General features: G+C 33.3%; 1 protein-coding gene across 1 annotated transcript in view; it reads left to right on the forward strand.

Moving 5' to 3' along the window:
• The window catches only part of qsm (Zona pelucida superfamily protein qsm), a 33,756-nt gene extending 12,169 nt beyond the window's left edge, over positions 1-21,587 (forward strand). The window contains exons 3-8 of the mRNA XM_068290385.1: positions 18,192-18,415; positions 18,477-18,694; positions 20,216-20,324; positions 20,394-20,515; positions 20,583-20,860; positions 20,925-21,587. Of these exons, the coding sequence (XP_068146486.1) occupies positions 18,192-18,415; positions 18,477-18,694; positions 20,216-20,324; positions 20,394-20,515; positions 20,583-20,860; positions 20,925-21,142 (1,169 nt within the window). The 3' untranslated portion in view covers positions 21,143-21,587. The remainder of the gene's footprint in view (positions 1-18,191; positions 18,416-18,476; positions 18,695-20,215; positions 20,325-20,393; positions 20,516-20,582; positions 20,861-20,924) is intronic.
• The last annotated feature ends 22 nt before the right edge of the window (positions 21,588-21,609 follow it).

Genomic DNA, 21,609 nt, shown 5'->3' on the forward strand with positions numbered 1-21,609 from the left:
TTAGTAAAATGTCTTTTTTATGGTATTATCATTAATTATTATCGAAGCACGTAGTTAGCTTAAATTGACTTTCAACTACTACGAAGAAGTTTTGATTTTCAACTTTTTACTAATTAAAATTGTTACAAGCAAATTATGAGGCCAATAAACTATAATGGCAACTCAATTAAACAATATTTCAAGTTGTTGACGGCAGAGAACAAAAGATACAAATTGACTGCCTCAAATTAGAATCGCATGTTAAAATTAATGTTGAGGCAATAATTTAAAATAAATTATCACAGCATATTAAATAACTTGAACTGATTTCTAGTAATGAAAGGAAATTAATTTCTAAGTAGAATATTTGCCATAAAAATTTGCCCTGTTTCTTTTTAATAGCACTTTCCTTGCGCCAAAAGATAGCAAAGTGAATTTTACGAGAGTTTCCATTTAAAATTGATTTTAAATATTTTACAGTGAAAGAGACTTTATTTGCTTTTCGTTCCTGTTGATTTCTAGTGCAGTTTTTTTTGGATTATTTTTGAAAATTTTTATTTGCAAAGATTTCTTGCACTTTCTAATAATCCCACACACACACACACACATACAGAGATAATTCATCTAGGTTGCAACCTCATTCCTGCCTTGCCCTTGTAAGAAAAGCGAAATCCCATAAGAAGGAAAAGGAATGAAAACAGAAAAGAGAATAAACAATTTGCTTCCTGGATTTGAATGTTCTGATTGTGTTGCGGCTAAAGCAAATTGCAGAGATTTCAGTAAGATTTGGCCAAAGGGTTTTACCTTCCCTCCGCCGTACCTTCCCCCGCATTGCTTTTCAATTATTCAAATATTCGTACCCTTCTCTCTTGGGCTTGATCGTTTTCTCTCTGTAATTTAATGTGGAAGCGCATGCATGGGTTCTTCTCTGTTCTCTTTGATAACCTGCTGGGGGCCATGACTGAAGCATATCAAAAGACTTAAGACACGAACTGGATGAGTGAGATTTGACTGACTGACTTAACTGGCTAACCAAAATGCCAAAACCGACCATAATTTAGTTAGTTTTCATTGCAAATATGTGTTTTCCGTTTTTTGTTTGTGTTTTTTCTGTTTGGATTACAAGTCTGGTCTAAGGCGAGACTAATTAAATGGCAAAAAACATTTAATTAGAGTGGCAAAAACCTAGACACAAACGGAAAGACTAAAAGAGAAAGATAAAAAATGAAAGAAAATTAAAGCCTGACATTAAATGAGTTAATGTTAATGGGTTGTCATTAAAGCAAAAAAGGGCTAGCATCAGCTTCTTCTGCAATGTCATTGACATTTGTGCGTGCTGGCAAATTGTGAATGGTGAATTTGGTCATGCCATGACGACAAAAAGCCAACAACAAAAAACTAACAAACCATTCCATAAATAGTTTCCGAAAATACAATAAGTTTTGCATTTCAATTGGTGCTGTAGAAGAAGACCAAAAGAAAGAAACTCGTTCATTGACTCATTTCATATCTGTCCAAAGCCAAAATGAAATGAAACTTTTTTTTGTTTGTAGAAAACTTATATTACTAATGATGTTGCATAATGTTAACAAACAATAGACTTTTGCCTAGGATTGTTTAACAATTTTTTTTTTTAAATAACAGTTTAGTCATGACTCTTAAATGTTGTTCGAAAATGTTGAAGCATGTTTTCCAGCTATAAAACTTGGCATTCCCTGAGTAACTTGACTAATATTTACATGAAAAGTGAAAAAAGAAAGCTAAACTACATTTATTTCAGCTCTAAGCACATTCAACAATAACAAAGATCCAATCGCTAACTAAAAATAAGGTATAGTTTATTTAGAGAAGTAATTACTTGGTGATAATTGAATAAAGATTTAGGAAAAATGAAATAAGGTCAAAGCTTAGCTTATCTTACCAATAGACATTGACGTAATGAGATTGTTTCTAAAATGTAAGGCGGATTTAGAAAAAATGCTTCAAAATTTTCATTTTGTACTTCTAATATTATGAATATTTTATTTTAGAACTGGTCACAGTTCCGGGAAATGAAAAATTAAGAAGTTTAAAATTTAAATATTTACCAAAAGCAACTTTTTTTCAAAGAAAGTGTGTTTATTTGAGTTACTCCAAAAATTTTGGAACAAATGTAATCTGGATAACTTTTTTTAGGCCGAAAAAAAAGTAACCCAGTTATGACTCACCTTAAGAAATTCACTGAAAATAAGAAAATTTGAAAGAATAACACACAATTATTTATTATGACGACCTTGTTAACGTTGGTGTCTGTCCATAAACTGCAGAAAGTATAACGAACATGATTTACAGGGCTCAAACTGTGATTCAATACCGCATTTACTTTTAAAACAATATAAAGGAATAAATTCATCAGAGGCAGACTGGCTATTTTACCTCCATTTCATGATTACCTTTGACAATATTTGCTTATTGTCCATTTAGTATAGATCGTAAATATGAAATTAATATATAAAAATAAACCAATTTCTTTGAAAAATGTAAATTTGTGATTTATATTGACTTTTACGGAAGCTCTGTTTGTTCGATCTGATTAAACCTAGGAGGTACTTGGAGATGGAACTTCTCAATTCTCAATTCCTCTTGCCCTATATGCATAGTTGTATGATTTGGCCAATTTTTGGACTTTTTATCTCTGGAGAAGGCCTAAAAACCTGAAACAATCTCAGTAAGTCTAAATTACGAGGCTTAGAACTGATTTTAATAGAAGGAAAGGCAGAATTGCGTATGCCGATTCGGAGTTTCAAACTTATGAACAATATATGTATGTACCTATGTAATCTCTGCGTAACAAACACCTAATCAATTTTATAATACTCTCTTCACCGGTGGGATGATATTTTGGGCTGTGAGATATTAAACAAAATATTAGGGCAAAACTGCATTTAAAAATGTTTATAGAATTTTGTCGTAAGGATTTTAATATGGTGACAATTTTCTTTGAATACGATTGGTTCATAGTTTTCTTTATGTTGATTAGGCGGTTTCAGGTTTTGAAGTTAGGGAGAGAAACTTGATTTTTAGTATTTGTTTATGCAAGTGTTGAATTGTTTACATTGAAAAGTGTCAGATGTTTATGGTAAAGTAAAGTCGAGTAGGAGGAGGAGATGCTTATGAGTTTTGCGTGAGCTGTTCAATATATGTATGTACATATTATATACATAGATTGATATATATATTGTATATAAGGTTTTAACTTAGTCTTAAAAGGTAATTTTGTGTGGGTGTTCTGCTTGGCTTAAAAGGCCATTTGTCGATGAATCAGTCTTAGATAACTTTTGACGTCAAAAACAAATGTCTCAGTTAAAGCACTTACAACAATAAAAACTGGTAAAAGAAAACACGTAAAATGCTTCTGACGTAATGCAATTTTTAACTCCAGCAAATTCACCTTACTCTTTGAACTTACCTTGTAAATTTATATATAAACTTTTAATTATGTTTCATAAAACTTTGCCTAGGCAATTAAGCAAAAAAACAATATAAATAAAATGAATTGCTATTTGCCATTAAAATGACGCCACAATTTTTATCTATTAACAATGTAAAATCAAAGCTAAAAAGTATTAAAAGTTAAATTTGCTTTTAATTAGCTAAGTATTTACTAAATATCTACTTATTCGCCTTACTGTAATAATTAACAATTTTCATTGCTAATTAAGAAAAGATGCCATATGAGAGATATGAACTTATAGAAGGAGAACAATTAACTAGTTGAATGTGTGATCTATGAAAAGAAAGTTAAATGCAATTGAAATAGTTTTCTTGTAATAGTTTTCGTCGCTTCACTTAGTCAAAGGAGAATGGGATAAGTATTTTATTAGACTATTTTCCAGCTGCTGTCGCTTAAGAATTTTCTGCAGAATTTCAATTAAAATGTCGCCCAGACATTGCCACAGCTGACGCGTCGCATCGTTCCACCATTTGCCGGCAATTAAAAATAGACAGAGAGAAAAAAAAAACACACACAAACATAGACAAATGGAAAATGTTTGTTGTGGTAGTTGTATGAGAAGGAAAATGCTGTTAATAATGCCGCTTGGCATGTCAAAAACGGTTATTAACATGGCCAGATGGTCAGCCAGCCATGCGATAGAGACTCTCATCTCTCTCTCTCTTTTTCTCTGTTGTCAGCCTTTCAACAAGTTTGTTTGCCGATGACCGCTAAGAGATGATGCCACAAGTTAACCCGGAGCCATAAACTACGCACTTATCAAGATATATATAGGGTGAGAGATACACAGAGAGAGAGAGAGGGAAAGAGGAATGTGTCTAGTCTTGGCCATAGTTTCTTTGGTTTCTTCTGTTATTGTTGTTGTTGTTCTGTTACCTTACCCAAAAACCCAAATGGACAATTATAAATCAACTTGTTCTTGTCGGCATGCATGCAAGCAAGTGCGGCAAAGGCAGCAGAAATAATAATGTCAATTGCAGGTGTGGGCCAAAAACACGACACTTGCCAGCCAGCCGGCCAGTCATCCAAACGACTAGACCCAAACCAAATATGGCCAACAAACAACTGCAGATAAATGCCTTGCAGACAGCCAACACATTTTTTGGCCACTAAAAAAGTCCAAAGAGAAGATGAAATGAGAAGAAAGAACTCCTTTTCCATCTTTCCATGTGGTTAAGTCAAGGCAAAACCAACCAAAGTAAATGTAATAAATTTTGCTGGTTCTGCTTTATGTCTGGCGGTCAGTTGGTCAGTTGGTTGCCGCACAACTCCTTCCTTTGATCATGTCCCAATTCCTGTTGTACCCTCTAAAGATTTATGTCTTGACCCTAAGTTGAGAGACTTCTTTATAGTGTGAATAGAGAATTCTAATTAGCAATCGGGTTAAAGGTTTCCCAGCCCCTTCCCTCAACCGAATCTCTTCCAAAGTGCCTATTGATTAATAGTTATAGCCAATTTGTTCTGCTCTTCTCAACGTCTTTTCGTCTTTTTTTTTTTTTTTGTATGTCATCGATTTGAAAATTAACAAAAGTGCCAAACAATGAATTTTCCTTTTTTTTTTTCTTTTTGTTGGCATAGCCAATTAAGCGTGAAGAAAAGAAATGAAAATTCCTCTTCGATTTTTCTTGGCGTCTTTAATGATTCATTATCCGTGGGGGGAAAAACGAAAATGCAATTATATGCCGCAAAATCAGACACTTTCACGCCAAATTGATGAGGACTAAGAAGGAAACTGATAGACAATATTATAGAAATGGAAAGAGAAAGAAACCAAGCAGCATCACGTGTAATTACAATCAGTCTTGGCCCAGGGTCGTAGTAGGAGGGGCTCATTGAGAATGTTTATTGTCTTCATGAATCTTAAATCATAATGATTTTATAGCTTCTAAATATTAAAAAACAAACACCGTCCATAATTAGCTGGTGTAAGGATCGTAAAAAGAATATAGAAACGAAGATAAAGTCAGCCTGGGTCAGTCGTTTCATAGAGTTCAGCAACAACAAAAGTGAAAAACAAAATAGACATAAAATTCGTAAAGAAAATATTCGCTAAATTTAAGTGAATTCCTTTTTAGACACTAAAACAAAAAAGTAATAGAAAAAATCTGTTCATATGATAAGTATTTTCGACTTAATATACTTTTGACATTGACTTGTTGACCTATTTTTAACAAAGAAAAGAAAGAACAAACAGTCTGTTGGGTATTTCTTTTTTCCATAAAATGTTGCAAACATTCAAATTTCTTATGTATTAGGAATATTTAATTGTCCTTTTACTTATTTTTCAAAAGAAAATGAATGAAATTAGCAGATAAATTGGACCCATGATCCAATTTGCAGCCAACTGAAAAACTCAATTTTGTATGTATTTTTTTGGTTTTCCTACTTGGCGTCATTTTAAGCATCTAATTCATTCTAAGGTATAACTACACTTGAACTATGAAAGATAGTGAATAAAATTTCCTGTCGAATGAGATGTTGTTCATCAAAATCGGATATGTTTGTATGTATCTTTTTACTGTGGTTACCAAATGAATAAAAGTTTTTGTATCGTTTCAAATGTAGTTTCACTTTATTTTCTAATGCTAAAACGTATCAGAAATAAAACTATTTCACATGTAACAAGAAATCGGAGACCGGAGCAGTCCTAAAAATTAGGTTTTAAGTAGCACTAAAAGTTTGGTATTAATCGAAAGAATTACGATAACTTTTGTTCTTTTAAAGGCGATTTAGTGTACTAAAATTTGTATTTTCTCATCTCAATGTTTTTTTTTTCAAATTTAAATTTAGAGTACCCATACTTAAGTTTCCATTATCATCCAAAGTCTTCAAATCCTAAAGTGCCAGATAGAGATAAAATCTAAAGCCAGTCTACTTTAAGTATTTTGGTATTTTTAATATAATCATCTTGATTCATATCGATCACATTATAGAAATCGACTAACCAACAACTTTCCTAACAAAACATGAAAGTTCAAATTGCATTTGGAATCTTCTGTGTTCCCCTTGAAAGAAAATTATCTACGCCCATTCACTTGGAACTTCTTTTTTTTTTTCTACTGTCTAACTGGCCTTGTCTAATGGGCAATTCTATTAAATTTTATTTTGCTTATTAATTTAGTTGCTAATTTCTTAGCTCGATTATATAGTTTAGTACAGTTAGATAGACGCATTTTTATTATTATCATTTCTTTCGCTTTCGTTCAAACATGCCTCTTAGCGGTTCTTGGTAATTTTGCCACCTTTCTTCGTGGTGCTTGCTGTTGTTGTTGCTGCAGTGGCAATTGTTGGCATTGGCATTGCATGTAGTTTTGTGCCTCCCTCGGCAAAGCAGGCAACAGGCAGACAATCAACAACAACAACAAACCTTAAAAGCGGAAACTAACAATTTAAACCAAATGCCGACACCAATGTTACCGCCTTCTAAGCGCCAAGTGAAAGAAAAATGTTTGAATAAGCCCAGGTCGGTGAGTGAATGATTGAGCGAGCTAGTGAGCGAATGAATGAATGAATGAATGACTGGCTGACTGTGTGAGTGAGTGAGTGAGGGTATAACTACGTGACGCAGAAATTGCTTAAGAAAAAGCGACAAATTGGTTAGCCCATCAAGTTCCATAGGCATGGAATATAGGGGGAACAATTTATTTACTTAATACTAAAGTATCAAATTTACTTTATACTAATTAATTCAATTCTAACTCAGTTTTAAACATTGATTGAAAAATTTATGTATTTACTAGTTTTTAAATTAAACCTTTTTAGGTGTTAAAATGTTTTCAAAATAAAGAGATATAAATGCATTTTTTACTATTGGAATCTCAACGAGTTTTGTTCTTAAAAGTCATCAATCAAGTTGACATTTGAAGTGCTTTAATCATGGTTTCTATATTCATTTATGGGTTGACCTACGTCCATGATTTTCCCGACTTTTACTGTTACATCAGGTAAATGTCGTGCCAAACATATCTGTGTACTTCTGCAGAGAAGCTAACAATGCTAATGAATAAGATCTTTGCTTAACCAAATGGAGGTGGTAAGCTTAATGAAGAACTTAGGCAAAGATGGGAAATGCCAAACACAAACAAACGAGGAGAATTAAAAAATAAATTCAAAGATGCATTTACTGCATCCAAAGAAATGCTTTAGAAGCAGCACCAAAGAGGGTTGATGGGATGTGGGAAAAAATGGCCTTAAGATGTTGTCGATAATGGGAAATTCGTTATAAATACAAGAACATGGTTATAAAGTTGAATCAAAGAATAATTCTTTGGGTTTTAATCACATTTTATACTATATAATTATGACATTAATGCACATATTAATGACATACAGTGGTGGACACGAATTTAAGACTTTTTTTTTTTTTTTTTGATTTTAGTTCTGACTTTCTCGGCTCCCAAATAACTTAATAGAATAATTTTTTCTGTAATTTGTTGGTTATTGTATTCAGATAATGAACCTTAAGAATGGTCTTCATAGTTTTATCCGTTTTTTTCACAGGTGCATTTGAACAAAGAGAAGTCTGTTTTTTGGGAGGCATATATTTAAGACGTTTTCCAAAATCTTAAAAATTAAAGATAGACGTTTAATATATTTGAAGAAGTTGTAGATCAAGCAAAATTAACATAAATTTTGATTTAGCCCCAACTTTCGATTTGAAGCCAATTGAAAATCTGATTTTTGTATGGAAATTTTTGGTCCTTTGGATGGATGGACTCGCCCATTTTACGACACTGATTCATACTAAAGTACTTTTATCCTTGAACTACGAAAGAAAGTGAATTGAATTTCCCGTCGAATGACATATTTTTCATTCAAATCGGATAAGAATTAGATAGTTTTTAACTTTTTAAAAATTTTCAATGTGAGTTTCCAAATAATAAATCAAATTATTTACTTCAATTGCTTTACTACCAGACGAAGAGCAAGATCAAGAACCTTTCTTCTAAGTAACTTGCAGTAATTTTTATGGCGCTGGGAAGAATCCTCACTTTTTTTGTTCTTTATGAAGTTAAGAAATGTTTTGTTTTTAGATCTTGAAAGTCATAAATATAGATTGTCTCTGAAGACCAATGAAAACTTCAAACAAATCGAATGTAACATTCAAAATTCTAATCGTTTTGATTAAACTAAACTCTCGACTGCTTCCTTTTATAGTAGACCATGTACATAAGTGATCCACTTTTTCAACTTAAATTTAATCCATTTGACATCCAGTCAGAACATGGCAATTAATAAGGAGGAAAAGACCAAAAAGGAAAAACCTCCTCATGGTCATCGTCAGGTGGTATCATGGTCCAGCCCAGTCATGCTTCCATTTTTCCGTCCAGAGAGAGGAGAGAGAGTGGGAGGCAGGTTGCTGGTGCAAGTCAGTCAGAAGTTGCATGCAACATTTGCATTTACATTTACAACTGTTGACGCCAGTGCCTGAGCATTAAGTTAAAGCAACTCAAAGTCAGGCACTGAGACTGTTTCAGAGGCAACCGGAGGCATCGGGTACCAGCTTCAGTAGAGTCTTTAAAGTCTCATCTTTGACCAGTTTACTGTTCTTGTGGCTTAACGTTAGGAGTTTTTTTTTTTTTAACTTCTTTTATTTTTCATTTTGTGGCTCTCATGTCGAAAGTTCTTCTAAACTGTTGTGTAATTTAATTAGCCAGCCAGCCAGCTGCGCATAATGTTCACGCCAGAGTCAACAGAATTTACCGTTCTGAGATGAGGAGGATGATTCCTCCTTTTTTTTTTTTGCATCTCATGTATGACCGACCGACCAACCGTTTGTTTGTCGTTAATCAATAACGAATATTCCATTCTCGTTTCGGTTTACTACATAGTATATTTAATTTTCATTGATTGGCATCGCATACACAATTTCCGGCTGCTCTCTCTCTCGCTTTCTTACAAAGTGTCGATGATGAGCTGAAAGACGAGACCAGATTCAGTTAACGCAATCCATAAATGGCAAATATCGGGGCAACGTCTTCGCATTTTGCCTCATTTCAAACAATTAGCAAATAAATAAAGAAAAAAAGAAGAGAGAAGAGAAGAGAAACGAATGACAGGATAGAGATAGTGGCTAACTGACTGACTGAAGTAGACAATTTGAACCGCATACAATTGACAGCCACTGTACAAACGAGTGGCAAATGCCAAAGCGTGCGTATGAATTGAATTTGCTTTGCTGGAGTATTAAATCCATCTTAAAATTTGTAAATTGCACTCGGGACTGGCTACTGATGCTTGGCAATGTATACAAAAGATGAGATTTCAACCAACAGATAAATCAGTTACAAAATAAAAGACGTTACTTAACCTTAAGTTGGGTAAACACTTTTCTATTTGGCTGATTGTATTTTGATTTGTTACAAAGACATTCTTTTTATTCCTTAGTTTGGCTCTTCTCAAAAGTCGCAAGCCATCAATTAGTCTATAAATCAAACTGTAAGTCAGATAAAGATCAGATCTGATTAAAAACTTTGGACTATAAATAATTACCAATACTTGTTTAATAACTTATTACGTTTATGAAAAGTTCTCGTCGGCAAATAATTCTCAGTGTCTTAATTTTTTAATAGTAATTTGACATTGATTATTTTTTAAGACGGTTTTATAACATTTGCCAATCTTACATTTAATTTGTAATAAAATTTTTATGAATTTTTAATTGATGAGCAGTAAATAAACAAAAGAAATCATCTATCTAATATATATTCGAAAGGTCAATACAATTTTAAACTAAAATTAAACTTTACTTCTTAAAATAAGCAATATTTACATATAACTTCCTACATTTTCGAACTTAACAAAATAAATATATCAAATTTGAATTGTTTGATTAATAAACATTGTTTATAGCTCAAACAAAGAGCAATATTTTTATATCCTTGCAAAAAAGGTATAGTAATTTTGGTCAGAAGTGTGCAACGCATAGAAGGAAGCATTTCCGACCATATAAAGCAAATATATTCTTGATCAGCATGACGAGACGAGTTCATATAGCCATGTCCGTCCGTCAATCTGTCGGTCCGTCTGGATCAACGCAAACTTCTCGTAGACTGTTAAAGCTGCAGTTTTGTATGTAGGCTTATATATACTGCAGGGGTTGTATGTCACGGATTCAGCTGGATTGGACCACTATATCATATAGCTCCCATAGAAACGCCAAGGTCACGAACAGTGACTTTTCTCAATAACTTCGTTATTTTCTGAGGTATTGTCGTGAAACTTAATATTAGAGAGTTTATTATGCCTATAAACGACTCTGCCTTTTTTTAACCGGGTTCTCTAGCATACTTTTAGGGGAAACTATTTTTAAAAACTTAAACTTCGTAATTGTTTACTTGTGTTTCTTCTTCAAACATATCAATATAAATTATCTGTAATTACTATTAAAAGTTTAACCTTTCAAATAAACATATATATGTAAATTTTTGTCATTTGTTAATTGTTTTCCATCTTAAAAAATTTTAAACAAACATAGATACAAAATATTGCAGCTTATTATGTATGTGTAAATTTGTTTTTCAATCTATCAGCTTTTTCTAACGATTTGTAATGATATTAAATCATTTTTATTAAACATTAAGTTACAAGTTTTTTTTTTATTTATTTTTTTATGTTTCTTTGGTTAGCTTCAGTTGCGTTGCGTTTTGCATTTGTCCCTGATAGAAAACGTGTAAGACATCATTTTAAATGCATTAAGGCTCACCTTGAGCCTCGGTTTTCAATATGCCAACTAAATGGCTTGACAATTATCACATTTGTAGTCATGTTTCCCCCCATTCCCCCCCTACTTTAAAACACCGAACCCAATTCAACTTCTACTCCACCCATTCAATTTGTGGTGCTTGAAAACGACTAAACAAGTTTGTTTATTAACTTCACGAAGCATTTTTTGATGAATTTATGAGGCAAGTCCAACAACAACCACAACCACAACAGGAACAACATTGACACATTGACACTGAGTTTAGCCTCAGTGAAGATGCCACATGTGGAAACCATTAAGCCACCCACTTAAACGGCGCTGACCCGTTGTCACATATACATAAGTATGTGCATATATTGGACTCCATTCCACTTCACTTCACTTCACTCCGCCTCTTTTACTTAATATTTCCCCTGGCTATTTGTGTGGCTCGCCTCTGCCTCCTTGATGCCTTACCTAAAGCTGGGTATATTCATTTAGCAAACAGTTGAACAGTCATGAGGAACATAAGTATTCATATATGTATGTATGTATATATATAAGTTGCCTGTATATTGCAATTATATGTTTCATTTTTGATTTGATATCTACGTCTAAGTATATAGACTTAACTGCTCTTGATCATTATCAAAGGTTCTTTGAAATCTTGATAGTTTAATGACTGAAATGAAGTTTTAAACTTAAGTTGCGGCAAATATCTGATATAAAAAATGTTTATTAAGAATTATTTCGAAAAACGATTTATATATTTTTTAAATTGAGATATCCCTATCTTTCATAAGCTGTCCATAAAACAAGAGACGAAAATTTTGGTGCAATTGGATCAAGCTCCTTCTTCTCGTGATAATTTGACAGAAAGAAAATGTAAATAATCAAATTTAAATCTCTTCGGTAAAATATTCCTATGATAGGTTTTTCGTATATGTCTAATTAAAGTAAGAGTATTACGGGATCTGACTCTAAATCCGTATTATATTTATCAAATTTTGAGATTTCGTGGATATGCAATCTTAAACAATTATATAGAAACAACTGGAATTAGCTTAATCGTTTCTTTTTAAGAAGTTATGTATATTAACAAAAAATTATTTGAAAAGACTGTTGAAATTTATAACAATGAATCCTGAAAGTTATGACTTCTCGATAAAATTGATTGATTGATAAAACAAAGTGATCGAAAAGGAATGAAATTATTTTTGTTCATGATTAGATACCAAAATTGTCTTAGAACTCATTTTGATGGTTTATTACTGATGGCTAATTTGGTTAATTGGTAAAGAGTATGCATTATTCTTTACATCTAACCATCTGTGTTTTTTTTTTTTTTTTTGTTTAGAATTTTTCTAATTTATTTTGTATGCATGGCCGTTAAGTGTAATTGGTCATTGAGAGAAGGAGAAAGAGACACTAAAAAAAAAAAAAACAACCAACTACGTCCGATGCGGGGAAAAGGAGTTAGAAAGGAGGCATGTCAAGAGGAGGAGGGAGTGTAGGGAAGGAGAGGGGCGGTAGACGTTAGTTAACCAGACATCTTGCTAAGTAAATTACCAGTATTTCCTGTGTGTATGTTGTGTGTTTATTTCTGTTTGTGGCTCTTAAGATTAATGATAATCGTGCGTCGTGTGTGTCAAGTAATTTCTTTTTCGATAACAGAGAAAGACAGTGAAAGAGAGAGAGGGTTCTCCCCTAAATTGGAAGAATTCCTATAAGAATGTCATAAAAATGTGAAAGTCACACACACATAAAATTGGTCTTAAAAAAAACAAATCGTTTTTACTCAAGTTTTTTTTGGCCAACAAGAAGAAGAATCTCTTTTTCTTAGCCTCGATGCCAGCGGGCGTCTAACACTTTTTCCAAAAAAAAAAAAAAAAATAAAAATAAATAAAAACCAACCAACTAAACAGCCAAAGAATCTTGTCGAGAAAACGTGACTGGAATCCCACACAACAGACACAACGTTGAGTCACTTGAAAGAGAGAAGAAAGATGGTCAGGGGGGAGGTTTGGGAAAACAATTGCATAATCTAGCCAAAGCCAAGGCAAAATGGTCATGGCCAATTGCAATTGGAATCGCAATTGCACTTGCCCGCAATGACACAACTCCAAACTTGAAATGCTACAAGTGAAACAAAGAGAGAGAGAGAGAGAGAGAAAGAGAGGTAAGGAAAGGAATGGAAAGTAAAGTTAGTTGAGAGTTAGAAGTTACTTGCCACACAGCAAGTCTGGGGCATGATGCCTCAAACAATTGTTGAAAATTGCCAAATGCCACCAAGTAGTTTGCTAGTGCTGGCTGTTGGTGGTTGGAGTTAACGTAGAATCGAAGTTAGAACAGTTGCTGTTGCTGTTGCTTTTGCTGTTGTTGCATGTCTTTCCCACCTTTCTTCTTACCTGACTGTTGCCACCGCCGAAGCCGCCGGGCGATGAGTTGATGTTGCCATTTGCATGGCCAATGATTTCGTTGATTTTGTCTTGGGCTACCACTTTGACTTGGCTTAAGCTCTTTATACACTACTGAAAAATGGCATATACAATTGTCAAAAGATTTATTGTAGATTTTTGTTGTAATGATTCTCATAAATTATGTCACAAAAGTTTTTTGACGATTGGTATTCCATTTTTAATGTGCATTTTTATTTAGTTCTTTTATTGCTAAGAATTTTTGTCTCAAAGATAAAATCATAAAGAATAGTTGTTTGATAGACATGTAGATGTCCCAGTGGACTTTCTAAGGCTTCAAAAAGGTGGAGATGTCCCCCAAAAGTAGGCAATACCCAGGCCAGAATTCCGCTTCTATCTTGTAGTTGAAAATTGTAGTTCAAAATGAAGACATAAATGTTTTGAAATCAAATCAGTCTATTGCATACTTTAAGGAGCAAAGTTTTCTCATATCATATCCCTAAATCTGCCTAAGAGAATTTGTAGCAATTTGTCCAAGATTTTGAAACATTATTTGATTTCTAAGGATTGTGGCAAAAATGAAGATTAATGTGCATTTTTATTAGGTTCTTTTATTGCTATGAATTTTTGTCTCAAAGATGTTTGATAGACATGTAGATTTCCTCGTGGACTTTCTAAGGCTTCAAAAAGGTAAAAATGTCCCCCAAAAGTAGGCAATACCCAGACCAGAATTCCGCTTCTATCTTGTAGTTGAAAATTGTAGTTCAAAATGAAGACATAAATGTTTTGAAATCAAATCAGTCTATTGCATACTTAAAGGAGCAAAGTTTTCTCATATCATATCCCTAAATCTAACAATTTGTAACAATTTGTCCAAGATTTCGAAACATTATTTGATTCTAAGGAATGTGGCAAAAATGAAGATTAAAATAGAATCTTTGCAATTCTAAAATTGAAATCAAATAATAAATATCCTCAAAATTGAATTGAAAATATAAACATTATGAAACCTTCTAAAGGGCTTCCCTCTTTCTTTTGCCTCAAACTTTGGGAAAGGGTATTAATCCTTTGTCTATGCGAAGCTCTTGGCTTCTGTTGTAGTCGGTGGTTATATTGATTTGTGCATTCATTTGATTGTCGTGGTGCGGTGACTCGCCAAAAAATAATAATAAAAAAAAAAAAAAAATAGGAAAAACATAAAAACGAATATTTCTATTTCCTGAGAATTTGCACTGCGGGTCATTTTGCTGTGCTCTTCTGATTCCCCCTGTTCGGCTGGTCCTAATGTAATTTCTTTTTAAATTTATTGTTAATGGAAATTTATGCTTTAGCCTGAGAATGAAGAGGGGAAGAGTTTGGTTGCTTTTGCTCCTCCTTCTTTGAATTCTGGTTAGCCCAGGCTGCATGATGTTCATGCATGTGGCACGTTTTGCCTGCCGATTTGTCAGGTTCACCCAAAAAAATGCTAATGCCCAGTCGAACAAATTGGCCAAAAGCCAAATGTGGGTTAAGTGTCTCTTTTTAAGACAAAAGCGGCAAAAAGGTTCTTGTTTGATTCTCACGATTTGGTTTTGGTCCATAAAAAATGGTGTCAAATAAATTGTAATCAGTTTACGGACAAACTGAGGAACAGAGATAGAATAAGAGACATAGGGAAAGAGAGAGAGAAACATAAAAATTCAATAAGCATAAAACTTTCAAGAGAAAAAAAAAAAACGATAAAAATTTATATCCATTCGAGTGGTATGTGTAGGTACTTGTGGGCGCTAATGTCAGCCAGTTGGATAGTTTGTTTGGCTGTTTGATTGTTGGCAGTTTAATTACAACATTCAAGACAAATTCAAGTTCTTCTTTCCGTTTGCAAGATTCTCAATGGCCATTTGTCATGTCGTTGGGTAATCAAGAGATAGAAAAGTCGTTGCAGTTTCATTTAGGAGATAGGAGATGGCATCCTCTTAATGCTCTTGCTCTCTGTCAGTAAGATGGATTCGTTTTTATGGACGACATTGCTGTCAATTACCGGAAATTGTCGTTGTTAGAGTTGTTGTCTCAGTTTCCACTCTCTGTGGCTGCGTATCTTTTGTTTGTAGCGCCACTTGCAACTTGTTGGCCCAGGGTCTCAGATTGTCTTGGGCCTACACCCACCTTGAAATTTCTACTTGGATTACATTTTTAACTGGTGCATTTCGTTTTTAATTGCCTGCGGCTTTTCGTATTTCCGCATTTGTGTACGCTTTTTTTTTCTTAATTTCATTATCGTGTGTTTGTGAAACTAACAATGCCATGGGTCTCAGTTTACAATCGTGGGTTAATTTAATGATAGTGGGCAAATAAACCATGAAATGAACTAGAAGATTGCAATTTTCAATGCACAGACATTTATCATAGATACCATTTGTAAATGGCACTTGACTTGAATGCTGAATTGGTTTAGTTTAGTTCCGATGACAATTAAAGTACATATTATAATTTAGTTGTAGAAACTGCCTGAAGCTGAGATAACACAAAGCAAAATAAATAATTAAAAAAAAAACTACACTGATTTGTTCTTTTTCTTGGATTTTTCACATGTTTGGTAGTTGGTAGTGAATTTTTAGTAGTTTTATAAGTTAATTTATTTTGGGAATAGTTCAGAATTCTTTGAAATCACATGTTTACATGTACATGCAATTGGAGTAATGTTGAGTTCATATAACTTGCATAAAAATAGGATAATGATATCATAAAGCTGCGCAGAAACTTATTAAAGATTTGAAAATAAGGGAGAGTAAGGAATTTCCTAAGCAACTCAAAATGTATGGAATCATCTACTTATTAAGTTCGGATCTAAAAGGCGGGAAATAAGGGATTCTTTCTCCCAAAATCATGCAATAAGCAGTCCAGAAAATCTATTTTTGAATAAAAAAGTTTGGGAATATCCTCTGGATATGAAAGGCCTCAAAGCAAAGTCAAGTAAAAGTCATATGAAAAGTCCTAAATTTTCTTCTATTAAGGAATATTTTTCCTACTGCATAATTTTCAAAGTAAGCTTCCTTTATTTTCCCCGTAGATCCGCTCTTGCTCATTATTTAGTACAGGTTTTACAGCTAATTTAGGGACAATCTACGAAATGTACAAATTTTTATTAAAATTTAACGACTCGAACCAAATTTTGATTGTTTTAAGAGATAAAAGATAAAGAGAAATAAAAATAAAAAAAAATGTTTTGAGAGATAAGAAGTATAACTAAATTGTTTTAATTTAAAAAAAAATTAACGATACCATTTCTTGTTCGTTTAAATAAAATGCTGGAATAATGTCTTCTATTCAAATGAATCTGAAGATGCTGGGATACTGGTCCATTTTTTGGCATTCGAAACTTTGTATAAGCAAAGTACACCAAAAATTTCACATCCCTTAATAATCCTTTAACAATAACCAAATAATTTTCCTATATTTCATTGATGAAATCAGATTGTTCTATATTTCATACATAAGTTCGCACTGGGAACAAATACTTTTGAGTTCAAGAAGTCAAGCTTATTTCTCTCGAAAACATTCAAATCTTATAAGCCAAACCGGCGACTTTTCTACTTATGACTAGCATAAATATTGAGCTTTATCAATGTAATTTGAAAACAAAGAAATTCCAGACAAAAATTTCTTAGATTAAATCAAGTTTTATTACTATATAGTACCTAGATATTATATCGCAAGGGTACTAAAATAAGATAAAAGAGTTAACTATTTATTTGTAGATATTAAATAATCATTTTACATTGTTTTTTTCGTATATGTAACTAAATAGTTTAGTTGGAGCTTGAAAATACAACAAAATAATTATTTTTTAAATGGATTTGTTTTCTGAAACATCAAATCAATCTCAACATAAAAATTGCAACAACAAGTTTCACTTGCCACAATTTAATTGCTTGTAAACTTTTCATAGTAAAATTGATGGAAATTTTGCCCATTAGAACGATGATTAAGTACTTAGTGGGAAATTATTTAAATTAGCTTCGGCTAGTTAATGCTGATGTGGCGGCTGCGGCTGCTGCCGCACTAAATCCTAGGCCATTTAAGCACCAGCTCCGTCCGATAATTTAGCCTCATCTAAGCAAAGTCCAAAGAAGTGAAGGAGAACCCAAATCATATAGAGGTAGAATCATCAGGCACACACATGTTCGATGGTAATAAGATTTTGATTGCCATGTCCAGTCGGTAGACTGAAACCAAACCAAACCAAACCAAACCAGAGCACCGGGTAAGCTAGTCTGTCGAGACTGGGGAGAGACTGGCTAACAACAACAAAGCTTAAAAAAGTAGCCCTGCGAGTTTATTAAGACTCGCGCGACTCAATAAGCGATCAAGAAAAACAAAAGACTTAGGCAACAAACTGGTCAGCCAGTCAGCCACTTCACTTCCTTCGCCTCGATGGCAATTATGTTTGTATACATTTTAGTGTCCCGAACGCCCGCCTGTTCGGCAAGTAGGAGCAGCAATAGGAGGAAGAGTTGGCTACAGCGACATGCTAGCCCAGTTAACCAATTTTTAATAGCAACATTTTCAGCATTTTTTACATTTTTCTAACATTTTTGTTCTAATTTCATTTTTATGTTTTTTTTTTCTTTATTTTTAGGCTCTCACAAAGTCCATTGCTCTGAGGATCAAATGCGTGTGGATATTGGTCTGCCGCTAGATGAGAAAAGTAATTCCACTCTGCCATTAATCTACTTGGAGGGTCTCAAGGGTTATCCGGATGTACGTTGTCAACCGGAAATTGATGGCTCTTTGGCGGTCTTCAAATTATCGCTAAGCGATTTTTATGAATGTGGTGTAACCCGTATGGTCAATCAGTTGACGGTAAGTCAAGATCTAATGGTATCCCATAATGTACTTAAACTCTTAATACTTTTCTCCATAGGGCAAAAAAGTGTATTATCACAAAATCATAATTGAATCCTCGAATAGCAAAGAGATTGTCAGTGTTAAATGTATCACGACAAGCAATTCGGGTCCAGTTTATAATGTCATGATGAATGCCTCAACAACTAGCTCCAGTTCCAGTGGCAGTTCCGATTTCAGCACTATGCACGGGCTAGTCAAACGCGATGTCTTGCCAGCAGGTTTCCAGGAACCAGAGTAAGCTTTTTTTTTTTCTTTTACGATCAATCTATGCAAAATTGTATGGGATATTAAATGCCCGCCATGGGGACTAACTAAGTGTCCACTACGCCTAAGTCTAGGCTCTAGATGCAAGTCCCCCAGAATCTGGGCTGTCCCACAGGGCCATAAATCAAAAAGGCAGAGCCATTACCAAAGGGTAATTAAGCTTCAAATCGATGCCCGGCGGCAATTTAATTATGAGGCGTGGCAATAGGGTCTCTTATGGTTCCACTTCTGTACATACAATGTTTGCTTTACGAGTTGGGAGTGGTTGCGAATCCTTTGCTAAATCTTAATGAGTTGTTCAACTTGGGTGGGGAAACGACACTCACTCAAAATTCAAATGCTAATTTGAATTGGAAAATTACTAACAATAAGTAAATATGTATACATATATCTTAACTACCACAGGAAGTATACGATTTATTAGATGATGGAAAATAGGCAAATTTATAATAAATTCAACTAGTTTCAGTATCAGAATAATGTTTATGGGATATCTAATTATAAAACTAGTCAAGACAGTTAGCCAGAACCATGTTTACAAGGAGAACGGCCACATCTAATTGTGAGGGTTAAAAGCATTTGTGTTCAGATTCAAATCATACAGTGGATATAATTTTGGAACAAGTTCGTTTTACTTCATTAAATTAGGTCCTTAATAAAATTTCCGTTTCCTCAAGGTGTTAAAATGTGTTTGTGTCTTAATTGTAAGACATAAGCCAACTAAAAAGTTTAAGGGCGTAAAACATTGACCAATAGTATTAGTTTTTTAACTTGAAGAATTTAATTCAAGCGCTAACGAACCTGAGTTTTGAAATATGTGTTAGAAAAGATAAACAATTGAAATTATAGTAAAATTAGGTGGTTTCTTAGTTTCTGAAACTGTATTCTTCAATAGCAAATGGGTTTCTAATTACCAATAGGTATAAAAGGCAGTTCCTTTGGATATAAGGTAAAGTAAAGTGGATTAGGCTTTTAGTAGATACATTTTAAACTTTATTAGAGCTTAAATCATTAGTAAATTGAAAGAACTAGTTAGAGAATTAATACCTAAACTAAGCTTTCTGCAAATTTTAAAAGCAGTTCAAAGAGAAATAATTAATATAATTAAGTTTGAACTCTAATTAAAACAAGGGCTAGTTTTAAATTAATCTTAACTTATAGACCACCTAGAAAAGAATCTTTATTTTTATTCATATATTTTCGCAAAAATCTTTAAAAATTCCATTTTTGTACACCTTTTTATTGAGAAATATTATTATTTTGAAGTAATTTGTCTTCTGTTTAGATCTAGTATTAATATTTGATCTAATATTGTTAAAATTGTGAGTAATTTTAAGCGAAAAACATAAAAATAATGTTAAATGATTATTTTAGATTTCTACTTTCTCTAATTATAATGTAATTTAGTTAATATAACTAACAATGCTTGCGGTTCCTGATTTAAACATTTTTAAAGCAAAATCTTTTTAAATTCACTTCTCCTTATAACAGAGATCTAGAGATAACCACTTCACTGACCAAACGTGCGCCAGAACCGCGTCTATCGATTGGCGTGAGTCAAGATGGACAAAAGTTTACCAGAGATTTGACTGTGAAATCGGTGAGTGAATTGAATAAAACCTGAAATATATTTAAATTGCTCTAAACGTGTCATATTTCTATATGTCAGGGCACTCCATTAACCATGGAAATTAATTTGGACGAGGATTCGGCTCCAGTTTATGGCTTGGGTGTAAATTATCTGGATGTAACCGATACACACACTTCCTCAGAGACTTTGATTTTCAAAGGGTGAGTCTAAATAAGGAAAAGTTGAAAAAATGTCAAAAACTTACCTGAGTTTCCCTTCAATTTTCAGCTGCACAGTGGATCCATATTTGTTTGAGAATTTCAATACGATTGATGGTGATATTTTGAGTGCCAAATTTAAGGCTTTCAAATTTCCCGATTCATCGTATGTGCAATTCCGTGCCACGGTGAATGTGTGTCTGGACAAGTGTCTGGGCACTCAGTGTTCCAACAATCAGGTTGGCTTTGGTCGTCGACGCCGACGTGAGATCAAATCGGCCAACAAGGTCTATGAGATTTCATTGGCCATGTTCTTGCAGGTCAACGATATCGAAGGTGTCAATAAGAGTGAGTTGTTGGTTGAATGGCATATTTAAATAGTATAACTTATATTAATGTATATTTTTTTCAGATGAAGTTCTGCAGCTGGAGGAGAAGCTACGCGAATTGAAGCTGGCCAATCAGCGTTTGGCAAGGAATAGTCGTGGCAATAATTTTGCTGCCGCCAGCTCTGAGCCAGCATTTGTGGTAGATGAACGAGAGTTGGGCCATTTCAGTTCGGGAGCGAGTTCCAAAGAATTTGCCCTCATAGCGTCCATAATTCTGGCTCTCAGTTGGCGTCTTGTGTAAATAAAAAACGAAAAATTTATGTAAATCTCAATTAAAAAAACAAAAAAAAATATTAATGGCTGGAAGCGAAGAGAAAAAATGTGTTAATCAGGTTGCGAGAAATTGTGCAGTGGCAATAAATAAACCCAGAAAACAGAAATAATAATACCTACTAATATATATCTAATATATATACTATATATAAACAGCCTTAATGTAATATCTTTATATAACTGCCATTTACTTAACGTAACTTAACTTAAGCTAAATAATTTCATTTAAACTTGGCAGAGATCAACAGAACAAAAAAACCAACAAGAGAAACAAGAGTAAAAAGAAAACATTTTAAGCACCTACTAGTCTTCTAAGTATAACTATTAAGCTAAATTAATTAATAACTAAAACAAAAAACCGATAACTAATTGAAATATACTTAATAAAAAAGAAAAACAAAAACAACAGACAATCCGAAACTAAAACATCATTTA

Source organism: Drosophila tropicalis, unplaced genomic scaffold (genome assembly GCF_018151085.1).
Source record: "Drosophila tropicalis isolate 14030-0801.00 unplaced genomic scaffold, ASM1815108v1 contig_593, whole genome shotgun sequence".
NCBI lineage: Eukaryota > Metazoa > Arthropoda > Insecta > Diptera > Drosophilidae > Drosophila > Drosophila tropicalis.